The sequence below is a fragment of the Sus scrofa genome, chromosome 5 (assembly GCF_000003025.6).
Source record: "Sus scrofa isolate TJ Tabasco breed Duroc chromosome 5, Sscrofa11.1, whole genome shotgun sequence".
Classification (NCBI taxonomy): Eukaryota; Metazoa; Chordata; class Mammalia; order Artiodactyla; family Suidae; genus Sus; species Sus scrofa.
Window position 1 is genome coordinate 9,389,736 of NC_010447.5, and position 20,880 is coordinate 9,410,615.

At 44.0% G+C, this 20,880-nt stretch overlaps 1 protein-coding gene across 1 annotated transcript in view; it reads left to right on the forward strand.

The window, feature by feature from the left end:
* The window catches only part of FAM227A (family with sequence similarity 227 member A), a 61,112-nt gene that overhangs the window by 31,331 nt on the left and 8,901 nt on the right, over positions 1–20,880 (forward strand). Inside the window, exons 14-19 of the mRNA XM_021093103.1 lie at positions 587–656; positions 2,584–2,800; positions 5,500–5,594; positions 11,801–11,958; positions 14,213–14,365; positions 18,757–18,859. Of these exons, the coding sequence (XP_020948762.1) occupies positions 587–656; positions 2,584–2,800; positions 5,500–5,594; positions 11,801–11,958; positions 14,213–14,365; positions 18,757–18,859 (796 nt within the window). The remainder of the gene's footprint in view (positions 1–586; positions 657–2,583; positions 2,801–5,499; positions 5,595–11,800; positions 11,959–14,212; positions 14,366–18,756; positions 18,860–20,880) is intronic.

Genomic DNA, 20,880 nt, shown 5'->3' on the forward strand with positions numbered 1-20,880 from the left:
AGAAATTTTCATCTTGGTGAAAGGCCACCTATCAGTTAAATAGCTTTGAGCAAATCTGAGCCTTGGTGTTCTCATCTGCAAAATGGGCATCATGATTGGTACTAATTCTTACAGATTCATCTAGAGATAGGAGATGTTCCATAAATTGTTGTCCAGCCATGTCCTGTCAGAATGTTACTCATTTCAACCAGAATGTTCCCAAATTCCAAAGCACTGGGTATGTAAGGGTCAGTAACAATAATGACCCTAGGAATTCCCTTCGTGGCTCAGCGATAACAAAACTGACTCGTATCCATGAGGATGTGAGTTCGATCCCTGGCCCTGCTCAGTGGATTAAGGATACAGCATTGCCATGAGCTGTGGTGTAGGGCAGCTACAACTCTGATTCGATCCTCTAGCCTGAAAACTTCCACATGTCATGAGTGTGGCCCTAAAAAGACAAAAAAAAAAAAGAAAAAAAAAAAAGGAATATCCCCTTTTCCTGCAGCTCATTCCCATACCTGCTAATACCAGGTCTGCAAAGCCCACTGCCCTCGCAGACATTCTGGGTATCCCCAGATTGAATCCCATGTGGGCTCTCATGCAGGCTCCCCCACTGCTCTGTCCTGTCACTGCTAAGCTATCAGCATGCCCAACCTGAGCAGGAGGGGGACCAGGTGGGTTGAAACGATTCCATCTCCTCTGTGCCATGGAGGGGAGGGGGTCCCAGAGCAGTCTTAGTTTATCCCCCGTCCCAACAATAATCACTTTGCCTCACACTAGAGTTGGTTGCTGGTCACAACATGAGAGGGTGGATGGGAAAGCACTTTGGAGAGTCCACATGCAGATTTTCTTTGCATATTCCTCCCTCGTCCTTATAACGTCCCTACATGGTAAGTAATTGTTACCTTTATTTGACAAAAGAGAAATAGACTCACACTGGTGAATAGCTTGCCACATGACTGACTTTAGCTGATACACGCTGTCATTCTGAGCTCTTCCTGCATCATCATGCTGCCTCTCCAGCAAATATGAGGGTCTAAGAACTTCAACCAAGCCCTTCTCCCTGTGTCTGTTCTTTGCTCCACAGCAGATCTCTCCGAGGCTTCTTAAGAATGAGTTCCCATTGTGGGTCAGCAGGTTGAGAACCCAGTTAGTATCCATGAGGATGTGGGTTCAATTCCTGGCCTTGCTTAGTGATTTAAGGATCCAGCATTGCCACAATTTGTGGCTTAGGTTGCAAATGCGGCTTGGGTCTGGCATTGCTGTGGCTGGGGTGTGGGCCAGCAGCTGTGGGTCCAATTCGCCCCCAGCGTGGGAGCTTCCATGTGCCGCAGTGCAGCCCTAAAAAGAAAAAAAAAGGAATGAGTGTGATGCTTCATTGAGCCCCAGAATGTCTTTTCTGTAACAAATCCAAGTAACCACTTCAACACTCTAAAAATCAGTAGCTGTTGGACAGCCAGCTGCAGAGTGGATGGGAAGTCCTTTCAGCTTTCTTCTTCCCATTCAAATATCATATTTATATAAAAGCAAAGTGGTGATTGTTGAGGCTGGTGGACTGCTTGTCTGCCACTTGGTGGGCCATCTGTTTAACATTGCCAGACTCCTACTCATGCTTAAAGACAGAACAAAATTGTCTTCTCTCCTTGGAAGCCCTCCAGCTCTCCCCCAGACAGAATCAAGCAGTCCCCACTCCGGCTTCCTAGAATACTCTGCTGGTACTGCTTGTGGCAGACTATTAGCTGTTCCCCAATATTTGTTGTTGCCTTCCTCTATAAAAAAAAAAAAGAGAGAGAGAGAGAGAGAACCTATAAAATAAAGAGTACATTCCTCCCCCTGCTTACATCCACATATAGCCATGTGACTAAGGCCCAGTTAATGAGAATAAGTGGAGTGCCATGTGGCAGTTTCCAGGAGCCCGCCTTAAAAAAACAACTGATATGACTCCTTCATCTCTTTGTCCTTTTCTCCATTCTGCTGCCTGGAATGTGAATGTGATGACTGGAGCTCTAGTTGCCATTTTGGGCCCTAAGAACAAGGATCCTATCTTAGGAAATGTGGAACTGAGCTGGAAAAAAGTTGGGAGTCATTAAGGACTTATCACAGCAGAAATAACCTATAAACCCTGGATTACCTACCTTCAGACTATTATATGGGAGAGTTACTTCCACCTAGTTTGAACCACTATTAATTTTGAGTCTATGTCACTCATATACAAACCTAATCCTAAATTACTTTACCTTTCTAATAAATATGTGGTACTTTCCCCATCTGTGCATAATTGTCTATCTCTCCTGCTAGTCTGGGAGCTCCTCTACTCAGGGACTAGGTTTCAGGTTCTGCCCAGTGCCAGACACATTAGTAGTTACTCAAAGAAATGTTTTCTGGAGAAGGCATGGTGCTTGCATAAACAACCGTGCCATGTCCATGGAGCACTCACCATGAGCATCAATTCATGTGCTTTGCATACATTCGCTGACTCAGTCCCCATAAGAACCCCATAAAGAAACCCCAGCCTGCTTCTGTCCCCAGCTCCTGTGTTTTCCACATCATCCACTGCTCTCCACTGAGCTCAGAGGATGGAGGGCTGAGTCATCGAAATAGGTACCGGAAAGGTCTCCCTCCACATGTTCCTTTGCTGAGAACGGTGAGAAACGCCTAGGAAATTTTTGTATTCTTCTCACTACCAATTTTACTAAATTTGTTCTTCTATATTTTTTTTCTCTCCTGGAGTCTTTGGATATAAATTCAACCAATAAGAGAAACTTTATTGCCAATAAGAATTCAGCGGATGGCTCACGAACACAGAATGCCTCAAAAGGTACATTAACCACCCACAGGGGAAATGCAGACTTTGGCTGTAGTTACCATCTCCAAAACTCTAGTTTCTTGGGTTTTTTTTTTAACCCAATCCGCCACCCTCATTTATACCTGTAGTTCTGGCTTTGGGCCTTTGGCATCAGGTAATATCTTTTTTTTTTTTTTTTTTTTTTTTTTTTTTTTTTTGGTCTTTTTGCCTTTTCTAGGGCCTCTCCCACGGAATATGGAGGTTCCCAGGCTAGGGGTCTAATCGGAGCTGTAGCCACCAGCCTACGCCAGAGCCACAGCAACTCGGGATCCGACCCGCATCTGCGACCTACACCACAGCTCACGGCAACGCTGGATCCTTAACCCACTGAGCAAGGGCAGGGATCAAACCCTCAACCTCATGGTTCCTAGTCGGATTCGTTAACCACTGAGCCACGATGGGAACTCCAGGTGATATAAGAAGACATAATTGTCTTTTCAGTTCAGTAAGCGCTGATGAAGTTTAACTTTTGTGATAATGAGTTCAGCACGGTGCTAACATCTATGGAGAAAAGAGGTTGTAGGCATGGAAGAAAATAAATCTAAGCTATGCTTACTGCTCCTCTCCCCCATCAGAAACTAGCATTTATTGACTTGGAAACTATGTGTGCCTGGGTGTTAATTTACAAAGGTGACTGACTGACTACACAGGTCAATACCATTGAAAGAAAAGTTTGTTTCTCCCAGTTCTAGAAATGGGAGGCACAGCTCACCATTCAGGGCCTCGGAAGGAAGCACCAGTGTTGGTCAGGAGGTAGAAAGAAGCAAGGGGAAGGCACAGGCCACAGCCTTACTGGGATTTCCTTGGGAAAGACAAGACGTGACAGGGTAAATAACTTGGGATTGGCTCTATAGAATGATTCTGACGGGCTTTGGGGTATAGGTTGTCTGGCACTTGGCCCTAGGTTGATTTAAGTCAGGGAAAGTATGGGCTTGGTGCCTGAGAGTTAGATAAAGGAGGTGGTTCAGCATATGGGCTCTGGATTGTGGGGGAGATATAAAAACTTTGGCTCTTAGTTTGGCCCTGTAATTAATCAATGCTAAATAGACAGATACAGAATATAAGAAAACAGAGTTAGAACGTAAACTTTTTTTTTTTTTTTTTTTTTTTTTTTTTTGCTTTTTAGGGCTGTGCCTGTAGCATATGGAAGTTCCCAGGCTAGGGGTCCAATCGGAGCTACAGCTGCTGGCCTACACCACAGCCACAGCAACACCAGATCCAAGCCACATCTGTGACCTACACCACAGCTCACAGCAATGCTGGATCCTTACTTAACCCACGGAGTGAGGCCAGGGATCAAACCCCTATCTGCATGGATACCAATCAGGTTTGTTACAGCTGAGCCACAACAGGACCTCCCAAGAACACAAACTCTTAAGTATCATTCTAGGCAATTTCACACATCACCGTTATTTGAAAAAAGTTAAGCAAAAAAAATTTTTTTTCATTTTGGCTGCCCCAAAACATATTGAGTTCCCGGGTCAGGGATCAGATCTGAGCCACAGTTGCGACCTGAGCCTAAGCTGTGGAAATGCTGGATCCCTAACCCACTGTGCTAGGCCGGATCTTCAACCAGTCACATCTTCAACCTACACTGAAGCTTGCAGCAATGCCAGATCCTTAACCTAGTGAGCGAGGCCAGGGATTGAACCTGCATCCCCATGGATATTAGTCAGGTTCTTAATCTGCTGAGCCACAATGGGAACTCCCCATCTTTGTTCTTAAAGTATAACTTTGCTGGGTATACAGGGTTACCTCAGTGGTTTGGTGATTTCATTCCACTGTCATCTTCTAGCTTCCATTGTTACTGTTGAGAACTTTGAAGTCATTCTAATCATTATCCATTTATGGACAATCTGTTCTCTCTGTCTGTCTTTAAAATATTCTCTATTAACTTTTACAGAAAAACCATAACTTTGTGCAAGAGTTGGGTATTTTTTTCTCTTTTGATCACAACACCCAGAGTTCCTGTTGTGGCACAGCAGAAACCAATCTGACCAGGAACCATGAGGTTGCGGGTTTGATCCCTGGTCTGGTGTTGCCTTGAGCTGTGGTGTAGGTTGCAGACACAGCTCTGATCTGGGGTTGCTGTGGCTGTGGTGTAGACCGGTGGCTGCAGCTCTGATTAGACCCCTAGCATGGGAACCTCCATGTGCCACTGGCTGCAGCCCTAAAAAGAAAAAAAAAAGAAATTATGATACCCTTCCTGAGTCTACTTAGTGTTTTTAAAGACTTTGGGCTCCTTCTTCCTTATTCTGGGAGCATAGCATATCCTGCAGAAAAATCTATTATGGCACTAGAGTTAGTATTACACTTATTATTTACATGTCTTCGTTTCTTACTAAGCTGTGAATTCCTTGAAGAGAGTCTACTTCCAGCACCTGGCATGAGCCCAGCACATAGTAGAGGCTCAGTGAATGTTGGACGGATGGATAGAAGGATGGGGAGGTAGATAAATAAATGGCCAAATATATGGCCACAAGTGTATATCTGGCTGAAATGCAAGTGAAATTCTAGGAATTTACCTAAGCTACTTCCTCTAGCATCTCCCAATGATCTGACTATACCCAGGCATTTTTCATGGTAACAGGAAGCTGAGATCTACCATATGCTCTTTCTCATCACAGCTGACAAGCTTTACTGATCATTTTTTGTGAATGTTGCATTGGCAGAGCGTAATCGTCAGACTCTGGTCTTGAGGAAAGCAACGCAAAGAGTCAAGCAGATATCAGCAGCGAGAGAGCATGAGAATATGCTTCCTAAGCAGGTGAGCACATGATTGCAGATTTAATAGTAGAGATGATTTAAAGGGGGCTAGAAGATCTGGCTAGAAAAGCTAGCTCTGTGAAGATGGCAGGTAAGAACTGGGGTATTTCTGATTATAGACTCAGGTGATACAGTAAGGAAATCTAAGGGTAATTATTGACGGAGGCACCAGCTGAGTGAGCATTTTGCCTGGATTTCTCCAAAATTTCAATTACTTGCTGAGGGAGTTTCTGCCATGGTGCAGTGGGTGAAGAATCCACCTGCAGTGGCTTGGGTCATTGTGGAGATGGGGGTTCAATCCCTGCCCCAGCACAGTGGGTTAAAGGATCTGGCATAGATTGCAATTGTGGCTCAGATTCAGTCCCTGGACGTATGCTGTGGGTGGAGCCATAAAATATAAACAAACAAACAAACAAAAATAAATTACTTGCTTGAAACTCAAGAGCTTGGACGTAATGGAAAGAGAGCACTAAGTCTTAGTTTCCTGCTCTAGAAAATGGGGACCAGGAGTTCTTGCTGTGGCACAATGGGATTGGCGGCGTCTTGGGAGTGCTGGGATAGGTTTGATCCTCGGCCCAGCACGGTGGGTTAGGGATCTGGCATTGCTGCCCCTGTGGCTTAGATCTCAATCAGCTCAGATCTGATTCCTGGCCCCAGGGGTTCCATAAGCTGCAGGGCGGCCAAAAAGAAAAAAAAATGGGGACAATAATTTATAGGTCCTGTTATTCTTATGAGGTTTACCTGAGGTAGTGACACTTAACATGTAATGAATATTTACTACATGTCAAGAACTGTACTAAAGCTAAGCATGCAGTATATTTTATTTTACTGTCACAGTCTTTTGAGATAATTACTCCTGCTATTCTTCAGTTTATTAGTAAGGAAAGTGATGCTCAGAGCACGTAACTAATTTGTCCAAGTTCACAAAGCAAATAAGTGATAAACCTAAACTTGCATGCAGATCTGAGCCTGAGTCCTTGACCTTGGAACTTTGCCAACAGCACAGTTCCCCGAACCCGAGAGGCACAGAACTAATGCGTATTCTCTCTTCTTCTCCTCCCCTCCCTGAAATGGTGTATCCTTAACCTGCTGAGCCACCAGGGAACTGGAGAAGTCAATTTTTTTACATCCCTCTACACTAGGAAGAGAAGGAGACTTCAGTAATAAAAGTGATAAAGACAACAGCATCAAGGAGGAGTTCCCGTCGTGGCTCAGCGGTTAACGAACCTGACCAGTATCCATGAATATGAGGGTTCCATCCCTGACCTTGCTCAGTGGGTGAAGGATCTGGCGTTGCCATGAGCTGTGGTGTAGGTCACAGACTCAGCTTGGATATGGCGTTGCTAGGTTGTGGTGTAGGCTGGTGGCTGCAGCTCTGATTTGACCCCTAGCCTGGGACCTTCCATGTGCCATAGGTGTGGCCATAAAGTAAAAAAAATAAAAAAAAAGGATTTTTAGAATATTTACCTAACATTTTTTAGATGTTTTGTCACGAGTTTAGGGTGTTCTAGTAAAGTTTTAATGGCATACACCAAAAACCTGGCAGTTTCAGGTCTAATAATCTGTCTCGCAGAAATGTTCATGTAAGGCCATCCTTTACATTAATTTGTGCCAGCAAAAACTGAAAAAAATTAAAATTTCAGTAGATAAATAGGCAAACTGTGACATGTTCCTAATATGGATACTCTGTTGCTGTTAAGAAAAAAAGACAGATTTAGGAGTTCCCTGGTGGTCTAGGGGTTATGAAGTTGTCGTTGTCACTGCTGTGGCACAGGTTTCATCCCTGGCCCAGGAACTTCTGCCTACCACAGTCTCAGCCAAAAAAAAAGAGACAGATTTATACCTTCTGATATGAAAGGATGTCTGTCAACAATGTCTAAATCAAGTAAACATTACAGGCAATGTAGTTAGATACTGATAAGTGAAAAATTAAAGAAATAAAACATTATGTAGGGAGTTCCCTTCATGGCTCAGTGGTTAATGAACCCGACTAAGGATCCATGAGGATGCGGGTTCAATTCCTGGCCTTGCTCAGTGGGTTAAGGATCCAGCATTGCTGTGGGCTATGCTATAGGTTGCAGACTCGGCTCAGATCCTGCGATGCTGTGGCTGTGCGTCGGCCAGCAGCTGTAGCTCTGACCCCTAGTCTGGGAACGTGGGTGCAGCCCTAAAAAGCAAAACAAACAAACATTATGTACAGTATGATTCTGTTTTTACTTTTGAAATACGTTTTTGGTATAAAGTTGCTATGTGTGTATAAAAAGTCTTGAAAGGATACACAGAGAAACATCCACAGTATTTATTTCTGGGAAATGCAAGTAAGGATGGAGACTTTTATCCTTTACTTTCTACATTTTATGAATTTTTCACAATGAACATAAATTTATTTTGTAAAAAAAACCAAGTTTTTACCTTCAGAACTAGCAGGAAATGATATCTAAATGTCAAAATAAAGAACTTCTTAAAAAGAAAAGCAGTTGACCCACAACAAGAACGATCGTTCCAGTTCAGATGGTCCCATCTAATACGTGTTTTGGGAGAGGGACCAGGCTGGGAGGAGAAGGATCAGGAGGTACCGAAGGCACTAGAGATGTTTAGGTTGGAGAAGCAAGACTTAGAGAAGATATGAGGGCTCTCCTCAAACATTTTAGGACTGTTATGTAACACATGGTCCTGGAGGGAGATGGGTTGGAATTACAGAGTCAGATTTTTATCTGCGGTAAGAAAGAACTTCACAGGAGTCTAAGTTGTCATTTTAAACCAGCTCTACCCTCTGGCTCTGCTGCAGACTGTCTGCTGGTTTTTGTTCCATCTCTGGCTCTCAAACCATGCCACTCCTCTTACCAGCTCTCTGATGCCAACCCTTCACTCTAGCTCCTACTTTGCTTTCTGCCTGCCCCTTGGAGCTGAGGTTCCAGCATATCTCTGTTCTTGTCCACTGGCCTGTCTTTGCCCAGTGCTGTGGCTCGGAGCCAGCCCTTCCACTACCACACCCAGTCCCTGCACCCAGAGCCCCTCCCTTACCTCCTGCTTGGGAGGAGAAACCAGATCCCTACTGACAATGGGACTGGATATTCCAAAGGCAGTTTGTTCTTTGCTTCCAGAGTTAAGGAAGCAAAAATGACTAAGTACCTACTGAGAATATTACTGAAATGATGGGTATCAGTTGGGATTCTTTGCTTACAAGTAACAAAATCTGCCAACCTGAGCAAAAGCTGCAAGAACGGGAATTCCCATGGAAGCTCAGCGGTAATGAACCTGACTAGTATCCATAAGGGCTCGGGTTCAATCCCTGGCCTCGCTCAGTGGGTTAAAGGATCTGGCTGTGGTGCAGTGGGTAAGGGTGGAGAAGAGCTGTGGGTGCTGTGAGCTGTGGTGTAGGTTGCAGACGAGGTTCGGATTTGGCATTGCTGTGGCTGTGGCATAGACCAGCAGCTACAGCTCTGATTACACCCCTAGCCTGGGAACTTCCATATGCTGCAGGTGTGGCCCTAAAAAGACAAAAAAAAAAAAAAACAAAAAACCAAAATAAAACCCTGCAAGAACAGTGAGTGGTTGGGCAGTGTGAAAATCGGTCCAAGGAGCAGAAAAACGGAGGCAGCTGCAATCCTTGAACCAACTCTTCAAGTTGGCAGCCCTGGAATGGGCGACGCCCCCTGCATGTGTTTTCAGTCTATATTTTGCCTCACTCAAAAATCCAAGAAGTGGGAGTTCTGATTGACTAAGCTTGTTCCATGTGCTCTGGTTCTAACTGGGTGGGTGAGAGGAAGGCTCTGGCTGGCAGAGCCTATGAAGGCCTCTGAGGACCCCACCTGTGGCCTTCGTGGGGGAGCAAGACATTTGATTTAAGGTCGCTCAAGGAGTTCCTGTCATGGTGCAGCAGAAACGAATATGACTAGGAACCATGAGGTTGCGGGTTTGATCCCTGGCCTCAGTCAGTGGGTTAAGGATCCAGCGTTGCCGTGAGCTGTGGTGTAGGTTGCAGACCTGCAAGAACTGGGGGTTGTTAGGAAAAAGAGAATGGATACTGGGCAATTGAAAGAACAACACCTGGATAAATGTGGAACTAGATTTGTGAACCCTAGATCCACTTTGGACTTTTCTAGACATTGAAAAACTTTTTTTCCCCACTAAATAAGTTCATGAAAACAAAATAACTGCTATTTGGTATCACCATCATTTCATAAAACAAAGGTCATTAATGTAAAAAAGTAGAAAGACAATCTTGGATAAAAGAGAGTGCTTATCCTCTCCCTGCTTCCCACCTGAGCAACTGGTATCTAACCCGTTAGGTTATCCTCGATTCCTCTCTCTCACGTCCACATCAACTCCCTCAGCAAATCCTGCCAATTCTGCTTTCTTAGTATGCTGCAATTTCCACTACTTCTCACCCCTCTTCCAGCTCCCCCTTCCCAGCTCCAACACTGCAGGAACCACTGCAGAGGCCTCCTAACTCCTCTTCTCCACCCTTAACCACTGCAGGCATTTCTCACACATCAGTTAAAGGGAACTTTGGAAAAATTAACTAGATTGTGTTGTACCCCAGCTCAAAATTTTCCAGTGGCTTCCATCCCGCCTAGGAAATCCTAACTCCTTCCTGTGGTCCAGAAAACACAAACCCTTCAGCCTCATTTTGTTCTCCTTTGATCCAGGCAGGCCTGGTTTCTGTCCCTCAGCCACACCAAGCTCCTGTCTGCTTTAGGGTCTCTTGCATTGCTGTCCCCTTTGCCTGGAACATCACACAGATCTTCCTCCTATCATTCAGGATTTTCCAGGATTGTTCCTCCTTGGGGCAGCCCTCCCTGATCACCCCATGGAAAAAATTCCTCTCCTCCTCTGTCTCCCACCCCACCACCTGCATCCCTTGCACTGCTTGATTCTGAGCTGAAGCACTTATTATTCCATAATATCATGTTATTCTTTTATTTATTGAATTGTTTGTTTTCCTCTCAATTATACATGCTCCACGAGGGCTGGAATTTGTCTTATTCTTGGCTGAAACTCCAATGTCTAGAACAGTGTGTGTACATAGTAGTCACCCAGTAAATATTTGCTGAGTGAATCGTTAACATTTTGTTAACTATGCTTCTAGTCTCTCATCTCATTTTTGATCGATTTTATATATTTATTTCATATAAAATACATAATACTGTCTACCTAATTTTGTATCTCGATTTTTAAAATATACTATTATATCTGAAACAATATTTTAGTACCAACTCTTCATAAACATTTTAATAGTGGCATACTATTCCTTTGGGTAGAAGTATCAACATTTTCTCCTTGAATGTTTAGGTTATTCTAATCTTTTGCTATAGTAATTATCACTGCAATAAATATCTTAGTGCCTAAATATTTTTGGTTTTCTTGTAGGGAATTTCCTTAGGATAGCATCCTGAAAATGGATAAAAGATATGAGTATTTTTACATTTCTTCTTTTTTGTTTTTTATTTTTTGGCTTTTTAGGGCCACATTTGCGGCACATGGAGGTTCCCAAGCTATAGATTGAATTGGAGCTGTAGCCACTGAGTGAGGCCAAGGGCAGAACCTGCATCCTCACGGATACTGGTCAGATTCGTTTTAACTGATCCACGATGGGAACTCCCTACATTTCTTAATACATACTGTAAAAATAACAATGTCCTGGGAGTTCCTGCAGTGGCGAAGTGGTTAACGAATCCGACGAGGAACCATGAGGTTTCGGGTTCGATCCCTGGCTTTGCTCAGTGGGTTAAGGATCCGGTGTTGCTCTGAGCTGTGGTGTAGGTTGCAGATGCGGCTCAGATCCCATGTTGCTGTGGCTCTGGCGTAGACTGGCAGCTACAGCTCCGATTAGACCCCTAGCCTGGGAACCTTCCATTTGCTGCGGGAGCGGCCCTAGAAAAGGCAAAAAGACAAAAAAAACAAAACAATGTCCTGGAGTTCCTGTTGTGGCTCAGTGGGTTAAGAACCTGACGAGGAGGATGTGAGTTCGATCCCTGGCCTCACTCAGTGGGTTAAGAATCCGGCGCTGCCACAAGCTGCAGATCGCAGATGTGGCTCGGATCTGGCATTGCTGTGGCTGTGGCTGTGGCTGGCAGCTCCAGCTCCAGCTCTGATTTGACCCCTAGCCCGGGAACTTCCATATGCCACAGGTGCGGCCCTAAAAAGAAAAAAAAAAAAAAATGACAATGTTCTTTCTTTTTTTCCTCTCTCTTTCCTATTCAGTCTTACCCTGCCTGCAAAAGCCCTGAAATGACCTCAAACCTCTTCAACATTTATGGGAAGAGCCCGCTGATTGTGTACTTCCTCCTGAACTATGCCACTCTGCGGCAGCACGGCAAAGACGTGTTGATGGTCAGGAGGGAAAAAAGCAAGACCATCCCATATCCTTTCCACCACGGGCTGGGCATGTATTACTCCAGGCCTCTGCTTCCTCTTCCCAGGGAGAAGGGCGGGGTGTGGAGAGAGGCATCCAGCTCTTAGCACAGTGCCTGGCACATAGAAGGGATGTGTTAAGGTGACCATTGATATGAACCTATGGGTTAGAATCTTGCCCATTTTAATTCCAAATCCACCTCATGCACTGGCTGTGTGGGACCCTGGACAAGTTGAATTTCCCTGCATGCAAAATCTCTCCCTATCTACCAGAAAGAAGGGCTCCTTAGGGACTCTAACATTCTTTGCAACTCAGTAATATTTCCCAGATGCTCATTGACCCCCGAGCGTATATTGATCAGGAATTTTGGTTTCTAGTGTGTGTTTCTTCTAACACTCTCCTTACACACACCCCTTCCCAAGACCCATCAGCAAATTCCTGGCCCTGTTGACATTTATCCTACAGAGATGATAAAAAGCTCAGATCTTAATATATGTTTTGGTGTACTGAGTCTCAGCAGTTAACCATAGGGAGTCAGAACATAGAATCAAATAGACCTGGATTCAGGAACCAACTCAACTGCTTACACCTGAGTGATCTTAGCCAAATTCCAGCTTTTCTCTGAGAATCATTTTTTTTCATCTATAAAATGGGGATAACAGGAGTTCCCGTCGTGGCTCAGTGGTTAACGAATCCGACTAGGAACCATGAGGTTGTGGGTTCAATCCCTGGCCTTGCTCAGTGGGTTAAGCATCCAGCGTTGCCGTAAGCTGTGGTGTAGGTCGCAGATGGGGCTCAGATCCCACGTTGCTGCGGCTCTGGCGTAGGCTGGCGGCTACAGCTCCGATTAGACCCCTAGCCTGGGAACCTCCATATGCTGTGGGAGCGGCCCTAGAAAAAGGCAAAAAGACAAAAAAAAAAAAAAAAAAAAAACCCACAAAAAAACAAAAAACAATGGGGATAACAGTTTTGCCTCCTGGGGTTACTTTGCAGAGTACCAGCACGATAGAGATAAAGGCTTAGCACAGTACCTGGCAGATACCAAGTGGTGGAATCTCATCTATCTTCGTACAGCTCCTCTTATGAAAGGAGGAGCTTTCATAATGAGCTAAGACTTACTTCCTACCCTATAGCGCTTCATAGCCACAGACTTATTTATAAATCTATAGGTGGAGAATAACAACTCATAACTCATGGTACTTTATTGTTTGTATCACCTCATCCTCTGTAAAGAGAGTGCAGTGGAGTACAGGTAGCCTGGACTGGGGATACACAGCACTGGATTTAAGTCATAGCCCAGCAACCGGTTGGCTTTAAGATCCTATCTAAGCTCAACATCTTTATCGACTCATTCCTAAAATATGGACAGTTATGCCAAATCAACGTTTTGTGACCAGGATTGAATGGCATGCAGCTTGTACTGAAAGAAAAAAATAGTAACTGTCATTATTATTATTACAAACATCATCTAAGGTACCTACAGTTATTCCCTGTTTTATAAGGAAGTGGAGACACAGAGCATGCTGTATGTTACCTGAGGTCTCACAGCTCGTGATGAGTGTAGCTGAAATTCTGACCAGTTCAGAAGGGGTGGAGGGAGTGAAGATGGTAGAGAGAACTTTTCAACAAACATGAGGTAGGGAATGAGGAGGGGGCCTCCCTTGCTATTCACAACTGTGATGATGGAGGAAGGTGACAGTCTCAGAGAAGCACTTCCTGGAGTTCCCACTGTGTCTCAGTGGAAAGGAATCTGACTAGTATCCATGAGGACATAGGTCCAATCCCTGGCCTCGCTCAGTGGGTTAAAGATCCGCTGTTGCTGTGAGCTGTGCTGTAGGCTGCAGACATGGCTTGGATTCCATGTTGCTATGGCTGTGGCTGTGGCCAACAGCTAAAGCTCCAATTTGACCCCTAGCCTGGGAACCTCCGTATGCTGCAGGTGCAGCCCTAAAAAAAGAGAAAAAAAGAAAAGAAAAGAAAAGAAAAGAAGCACTTCCTAGCCTATCAGCAGGCGGGGAGAAAGACTTTATTAAAAGATGGGGAATGGCCTAGCTACGAAGAGGATAGCCTCTTTCCTTCCAAAGCAGGCCATGATCAAAAGGCAGGCCATGGAGTCATTTCCTGCTCAGATTTCCAGGAACAGTGCAGTTTCCCCACCTGCCGTCTCACCCCTCTCCTCCTCATGCACTAGACACATCCCACTAAAAATGCTGAGTCAGCACCAACAAACAGTGTGAAGTTTTCCTCAACATGAATGCCACGGAGTCCACCCTGACGTACGCTGAGATCATCGATCTGACCCTGAGCAACATGAAGAAGCGGAGCAACAACCTCCACCAGCTGAACCGGCTTCACTGGAATGAATGGAATTATTTCGACAAGTACCTGAAGGAGCTGCATGAAAACTTTCTCAGGTATTGAAGGGGCCTTGGCGGGGGGCGGGGGGTGGTGGTGGCAAGAGGTGTGGTCAGCACTTGTCAATTGCAGCACCTCACACTAATTTGTAACTGGGGGCCAACCCTGTAACATCTGACACTCATTCAGCTTTCTTGTGGTCAGAATGGAGTAATAGAGACTAGATCTTTTTTTTTAAGTTTTTTTTTTTAACTACAGAAACATTTATGTTCAATGAAAACAACCAACCTGGAAAAGCACCTACGGTTACATGTTGCCAACATTTTTTTAATGGATCCTTCCAGTCTTTTTTCCTGGGCACATACATCTGTCTCTCTAAACAAAAGTAGTAGAGTCGCACTGTCAGGCTGTTTTTTAGGCTGTTTTCCCCACTAGCAGCATATTATGAACATGTCCCTCTGCCTTTTCCCTTTCCTATATTTTTATTCAATTTAGTGGTTTTTGAGACCTTTCAGAAAAGTTTGAAGGATAGTGGCATGAACATCAGATGTCTTCAGTGCATTTGCCATTTTGCCACATTTTCTTTATCTCTAATAATTAGCTCAAATAAAATTTCCCCAATCGTGCTCAAAGTACCATTTTTGGTTTTACTTGCTGCTCCAGGATCCAATCAAAGACCAGAAATTATATTTTGATGTTATCTCTTTGGTGTCTTTTGGTCTATAACAGTGCCCTGTGCCCTACCTTTTTTAAAAAAAATAATAATTTTGGGGAATTCCTGTTGTTGCTCAGTGGCAATGAACCAAACTAGTATCCATGAGGATGTGGGTTCAATCCCTAACCTCGTTCAGTGGGTCAAGGATCTGGCGTTGCCATGAGCTGTGGTGTAGGTTGCAGATGCGGCTTGAATCTGGTGTTGCTGTGGCTGTGGCCGTGGCCGGCAGCTGCAGCTCTCATTAGACTGCTAGGCTGGGAACTTCCATATGCCTCAGGTGTGGCCCTACAGAGGAAAAAAAAAAAAAAAAAAAACTTGCCTTCTACTAATAAAGCAATTTTCAAAGTTTTATCTCTTTAAAAAATGATGGCCTTAGAACACATGTGTGCTTTTAGACATCAGGGCAGGACTGCCCTTGGGGAAGTAGGGGCACTAGGGGGGTTCTGGGGGGCTGGCAATGTTCTATTTCTCCATCTGGGTGCTGGTTATGTGGGTATGCTCAGTATGTGAAATCTCCTTGAGCTGAATATTTAGAGTTTGTGCACACTTTGGTATCTATGTTATACTTCAAGAAACTTTTTTAAAAACGGCAACCATCTACATCTACCAGTTTAAAGGGCAAACAGAGCTCAGAGGACCATGTCAAACACTCCAGGGGTACAACTGGCCAATCCAAAATGGAAAATTCTATAGGACAAATAACCTGGTGTTTTCAACACATAAAAAGGCAAGGAAAATAAAAGAGGGAGGAGGAGCTGTTATTGTTTAGAAGACACTGAAGAGACATATTAATCAAAACACTGTTTGGATCTTGATTTGAATTGAAACTAATTGGGAAATTTGAACATTGACTTGGTTTTAGATGATATGAAGACATTCCTTTTATTGGTCTATTCCTTTTCAAAAGACATTGTAATAGCTTTGTAGTTACTGGGGGTTTTGTAGGGTTTTTTGGGGGAGGGTGGCTGAACCTGCAACATGTAGAAGTTTCTGGGCCAGGGATTGAACCCGCACCACAGCAGTGACAATCCTAGATCCTTAATCCTCTGAGCCATCAGGGAATTCCATGGTTTTTTTTTTTTGAAAAGGCCATATCTTGGAGTTCTCTGGTGGCTCAGTGGGTTAAGGATCTGGTGTTATCACTACAGTGGCTTGGTTTGCTGCTTTGGTGTGGGTTCAATCCTTGGCCCAGGAATTTCCACTTCCTGTGGGCATAGCCAAAAAAAAAAAAAAAAAAAAAAAAAAGCCATATCTTTTTTTTTTTTTTTTTTTGTCTTTTTGCCGTATCTTGGGCCACTCCGCGGCATATGGAGGTTCCCAGGCTAGGGGTCCAATCGGAGCTGTAGCTGCCAGCCTACGCCAGAGCCACAGCAACTCGGGATCCGAGCGCCATCTGCGACCTACACCACAGCTCAGGGCAACACCGGATCATTAACCCACTGAGCAAGGGCAGGGACCGAACCCGAAACCTCATGGTTCCTAGTCGGATTCGTTAACCACTGCGCCACGACGGGAACTCCAAAAAAAAAAAAAAAAGCCATATCTTAAAGAGATACATAATGACGTGTTTATGGATGAAATGATATGGTGTTTAAGATTTGCCTTAAAATAACCCATTTGGGGGTGGGGGCAGGGAGGCAAAGGAAGTAACAGATAAACCAAAATTGATCTCAGATTGATAACTATTAAAGCTAGATAATGGATAAATGATGTTAATTATACAATTTCCTTTACTTTTTATATGTTTATTTTTTTTCTTTTTGGCCACCCTTGTGGCATGTGGAAGTTCCCAGGCCAGGGACCACACCTGCACCACAGCAGCAACCCAAGCCAGTGCAATTTCAACACCAGGTCCTTAACCCACTGAGCCACAAGAGAAATCATGTTTAAATTTTTAAACACTAGTCTTTTTATTCATTTTTTAAAATGGTGGCCATAACAAGAACAAAAGGTGACAAATGCTCATGTGGGATATTATTGTAGGTGGGAGGACTCTTTGGGGATATCAGTTACCACTTATTTTTACTAACATAGCATGTCAGTTGAGAGCACTGGCATCGATATTGGACAGAGCAAAGGTGCAGTTACAGCTCTGTCTCACCCTCTGCATGAATGAGGTCCATCATTTAGCCCATGTGAGGCTTGGAAACCTCATCTGTAAAACAGGGACAAAGAGTAATCAGGTAGGTTAAAGGAGATGTCTAGCTTAGCCCCTGGCTCACAAGAAGTGCTCAGCAAATGACGGATGTTAGAGGTAATACACATGACCCCATACCATGAAAACTGCAGGGTCCAAAGCAGCTCTGGGTTTTGGAGTTGGAAAGTTTGCAGCTGGAGGCCTAGAGCGATACCCCTTTGAAAAGGCAACCCAGCAGCTATTTTACAGGGGTCTCTGCTCTCAGTGTAGGGAGAGCCTAGCTGGCACATGCAAATGAGCTATACAATGACAGAGCATAGTCAGTTGCTGCTGTAGAATTTAGTCTCCTTGTGAGTCCAGATCCCTGATCCTCAAACTTGTCTGGGGCGAAGCACTCAGAATTCAAAATGCTCTTTGCAGGAGTTCCCAGTTGGCACAGTGGGTTAAGGATCTAATGTTGTCACTGCTATAGCTGTGGTGCAGGTTCAATCCCTGGCCTGGGAACTTCCTCATGCTATGGCAAAAAGAAAACAAAATGCTCTTTGGAGAATTATATGAAATGTTTCATCATATGCTTCTGTCATACAAGCTAAAGATGTTTTCACTTGAAAATAGGAGCATAAGACATGTATAGGCTTCAGTATCTTGAGAAATGACAATATAGAAAATATTATCAAGGAATTGTGTCCAAGTTTTTCTGTTAGAAAATGTTATCATAACAAGGACAAATGCAAGTGCTGCTTGTTCTTTGTCTGTCCATGGCAAGCAAAAGCAGGCTTCAAAAGGTTAAGAAAAAGTTGTGGCAGAGGATCCCGAAAGTGAGAATGTTGTATCAACTCAATTTTTTCCTTTGATTTGGAAAAAGACCCCCATTGTTAGAATAACCGTTAGTTTAGGCCAAGTTCTTTTCCTGGTTTTTAATACCAGTCTTTCCAAATCTCTTCTGCCAAAAAGTATATGACAGCATCTTAATCCACTTGAAAATATGTTTATTGTCGTTTTGGCTGCCTTGAATGACCATAACCCACTTCTTCTCATGTAGAGGTCTACTCACATTCAGAGGTCAGCTGGTCATTACCCAGTTCAACATTCTCACATTCCACTGAAAACCTTCTCATTTATTGAATACTCCCTGTGTACCCGGCACTGTGCTAATTGCTTGACCCATGGTAATGCAATCTTCACCACAACCATAGAGTCTATTATTGCCATGCTGAGATGAGTACACTGGTATGGAGAGGCTAAGCAATTTGCTTAACACCCAGCAAACAGGAGAGCCCCAGATTGAATTCGGCCTGCCCTCAAGCTCAAGCTTCAGCGTTCTGTCAGATTGTTGGTTCTCCTAACTTGAGTATGTGTTCCATTGAGTCAGGGACGGCATCTCATTCCTCCGAGTCCCCCAGGGCTGTGTGATTCCTAGAACATAGCAGGGGCTCCATGACTGAGTTGGCTGCTGTGTGGTCAACTTTCTGCTTTAGTTGGTTGCTCTTGACAGATGTAATGAATGCATTTGTAAATACTTGCTTCTCTTTTCATATGAAGATAGAGTAAAAAGATAATGCTAACTCTTTTCCATGTGTCTTGGTGATTGCCCACAGGGAGATGAAGACTATTGATCAAAGAGCAAAAGAGAAAAAAAAGGCAAACCACATGTTCATCCAGCCTTCAACCTTCACTGAGGACTGCCCTGAAAAGAAATCTGCAAGAAGCCATCAGAAGGAGACTGAGTTTCTATTGAGGTTTGTTTGAATGAAAACCATGGAAAAAGTAGAAATGTGAAAACTCTAAGAATTGGTTTTTTGTCTTTCGTCCTTTTTAGGGCCGCGCCCACGGCAAATGGAGGTTCCCAGGCTAGGGGTTGAATCAGAGCTGTAGCCACTGGTCTATACCAGAACCACAGCAACACCAGATCCGACCTACACCACAGCTCACGGCAACACCGGATCCTTAACCCACTGAGCGAGGCCAGGGATCAAACCTGCAACCTCATGGTTCCTAGTTGGATTTGTTTCCGCTGCGCCATGACGGGAACTCCAAGAGTTCTTAATATGTGGAAAAGAATACATAAAAATCCACTCACTTTTATGTGTTACTCCTCATCTCTCACTTTATTTTTATTATTATTAAAGGCAGAAGTAAGAACTACCAATGAGTTTGTACTTCCTCTATGCCACACATTTGTACTTCATGAACTGTACGAGTCACAGCTCTTAGGAAGCAAGTGTCAGGAAACCAGCTGAAACCAACTTGAGCAGAAGGAAAATCTCAGGGCGTCAGTAGCTGGAAAGGCCACAGACAGGTTGGCTGCAGGCACAATGGACCTGAGGGCTCAGTGATGTGTTCAGATTCTCTCTCCCTTTCTCTCTCAGCCCTCTTGCCCTCTCCATGCTGGCTTGCTTTTCAAACTGCCCCTGACCTCAAAGATATAAAAAGGGCCACAAACAGCCCCAAGCCTTTGTCCTTAAAATGCATGACTATAGGAAGAGAGACACCCTCTCCCAGCCTCCATAAACCAAGCCTCATAAAAGGCTCTGATGGCCTGCTTGGGTCATGGCTCCAGCCATCCTGTCTGACCAACACTGTGTTCTGGAAGAAGCAGTGCTATGATTAGCCAGGCCTGAGTGTCCCTATGCCCTGAGAGATCAAGGCAAAGTCAGTAACATGGGGTGGAATGGGTGAGATGCCATCAGACAAAAAGAGCATGCCCATTTTATTTATATCTCAACAAAACGCTATTAGATAACATAATACCCATTTTACTGAATGAGAGAAGCCAAGTATACATTGACCAAAGATATACTATGCCAGGCACCAAAGATACAAAGAGATAAATAAGTTAAAGTTTTTCCCTCAAGGGCTCATAGTGTAGAAGGAAAAAGACATGAAAATAGATAACATGCAACAAGTTACATAGGTCCTAGGAGAGGACTTCAGACTGGAATAGAGTAGGGAGTGTTCAGTTCTTTATATTTGCAAGGCAAGGGGGAGGGAAGAATGGGCTGGAACGCAAGCCAATTTGCAGAGCTACAAGTTCTCAGCCTGCCACTGGGTGTGGCTGGTCAGGGATTGAGAGAGAGTTGAAGAAGGAATGAGGAACACCAGAGGGTCTCACATGCCACCTTTTGAATTCTGCTGCCCTATGGCACATAGGCATTTATTTATTTATTTATTTATTTATTTATGCTTTTTAGGGCCACACCTGCAGCAAATGGAGGTTCCCAGGCTAGAGTTTGAATCAGAACTGCTGCTACCAGCCTATACCACAGCTCACAGCAACACCAGATCCTTAAGCCACTGAGTGGGGCCAGGCGTCTAACCTGCATCCTCAAGGATACCAGTCGGGTTCGTTGCCACTGAGCCGCAGCAGGAACTCCTGGAATTTATACCCATTATTCTAAATAACATGCTTACATATGTATTTCTTGATTTTTTCTTCCTTTTAGAATTATCTGTTTATGTTTTCTAGATTGTTAAACGCTATCAAAAACCAAGCAGCATTATTTTCCATATCCTTGTATGTATCACAGATATTCTATGTATACTTTATTAACATATTCTGTTAGGTAATGTGATCATAACCAGGAAAGATGCAGTTTGCTGCTTGTTCTTTTTCTCTCCATTATAAGAAGATAGAGACTCCAAGAGGTTAAGAAAAAGTTGTGGCAGGAGATCCTAAAAGCGAGAATGTATTCCATATATTCTAATTTCTTTCTTTTTCTTTT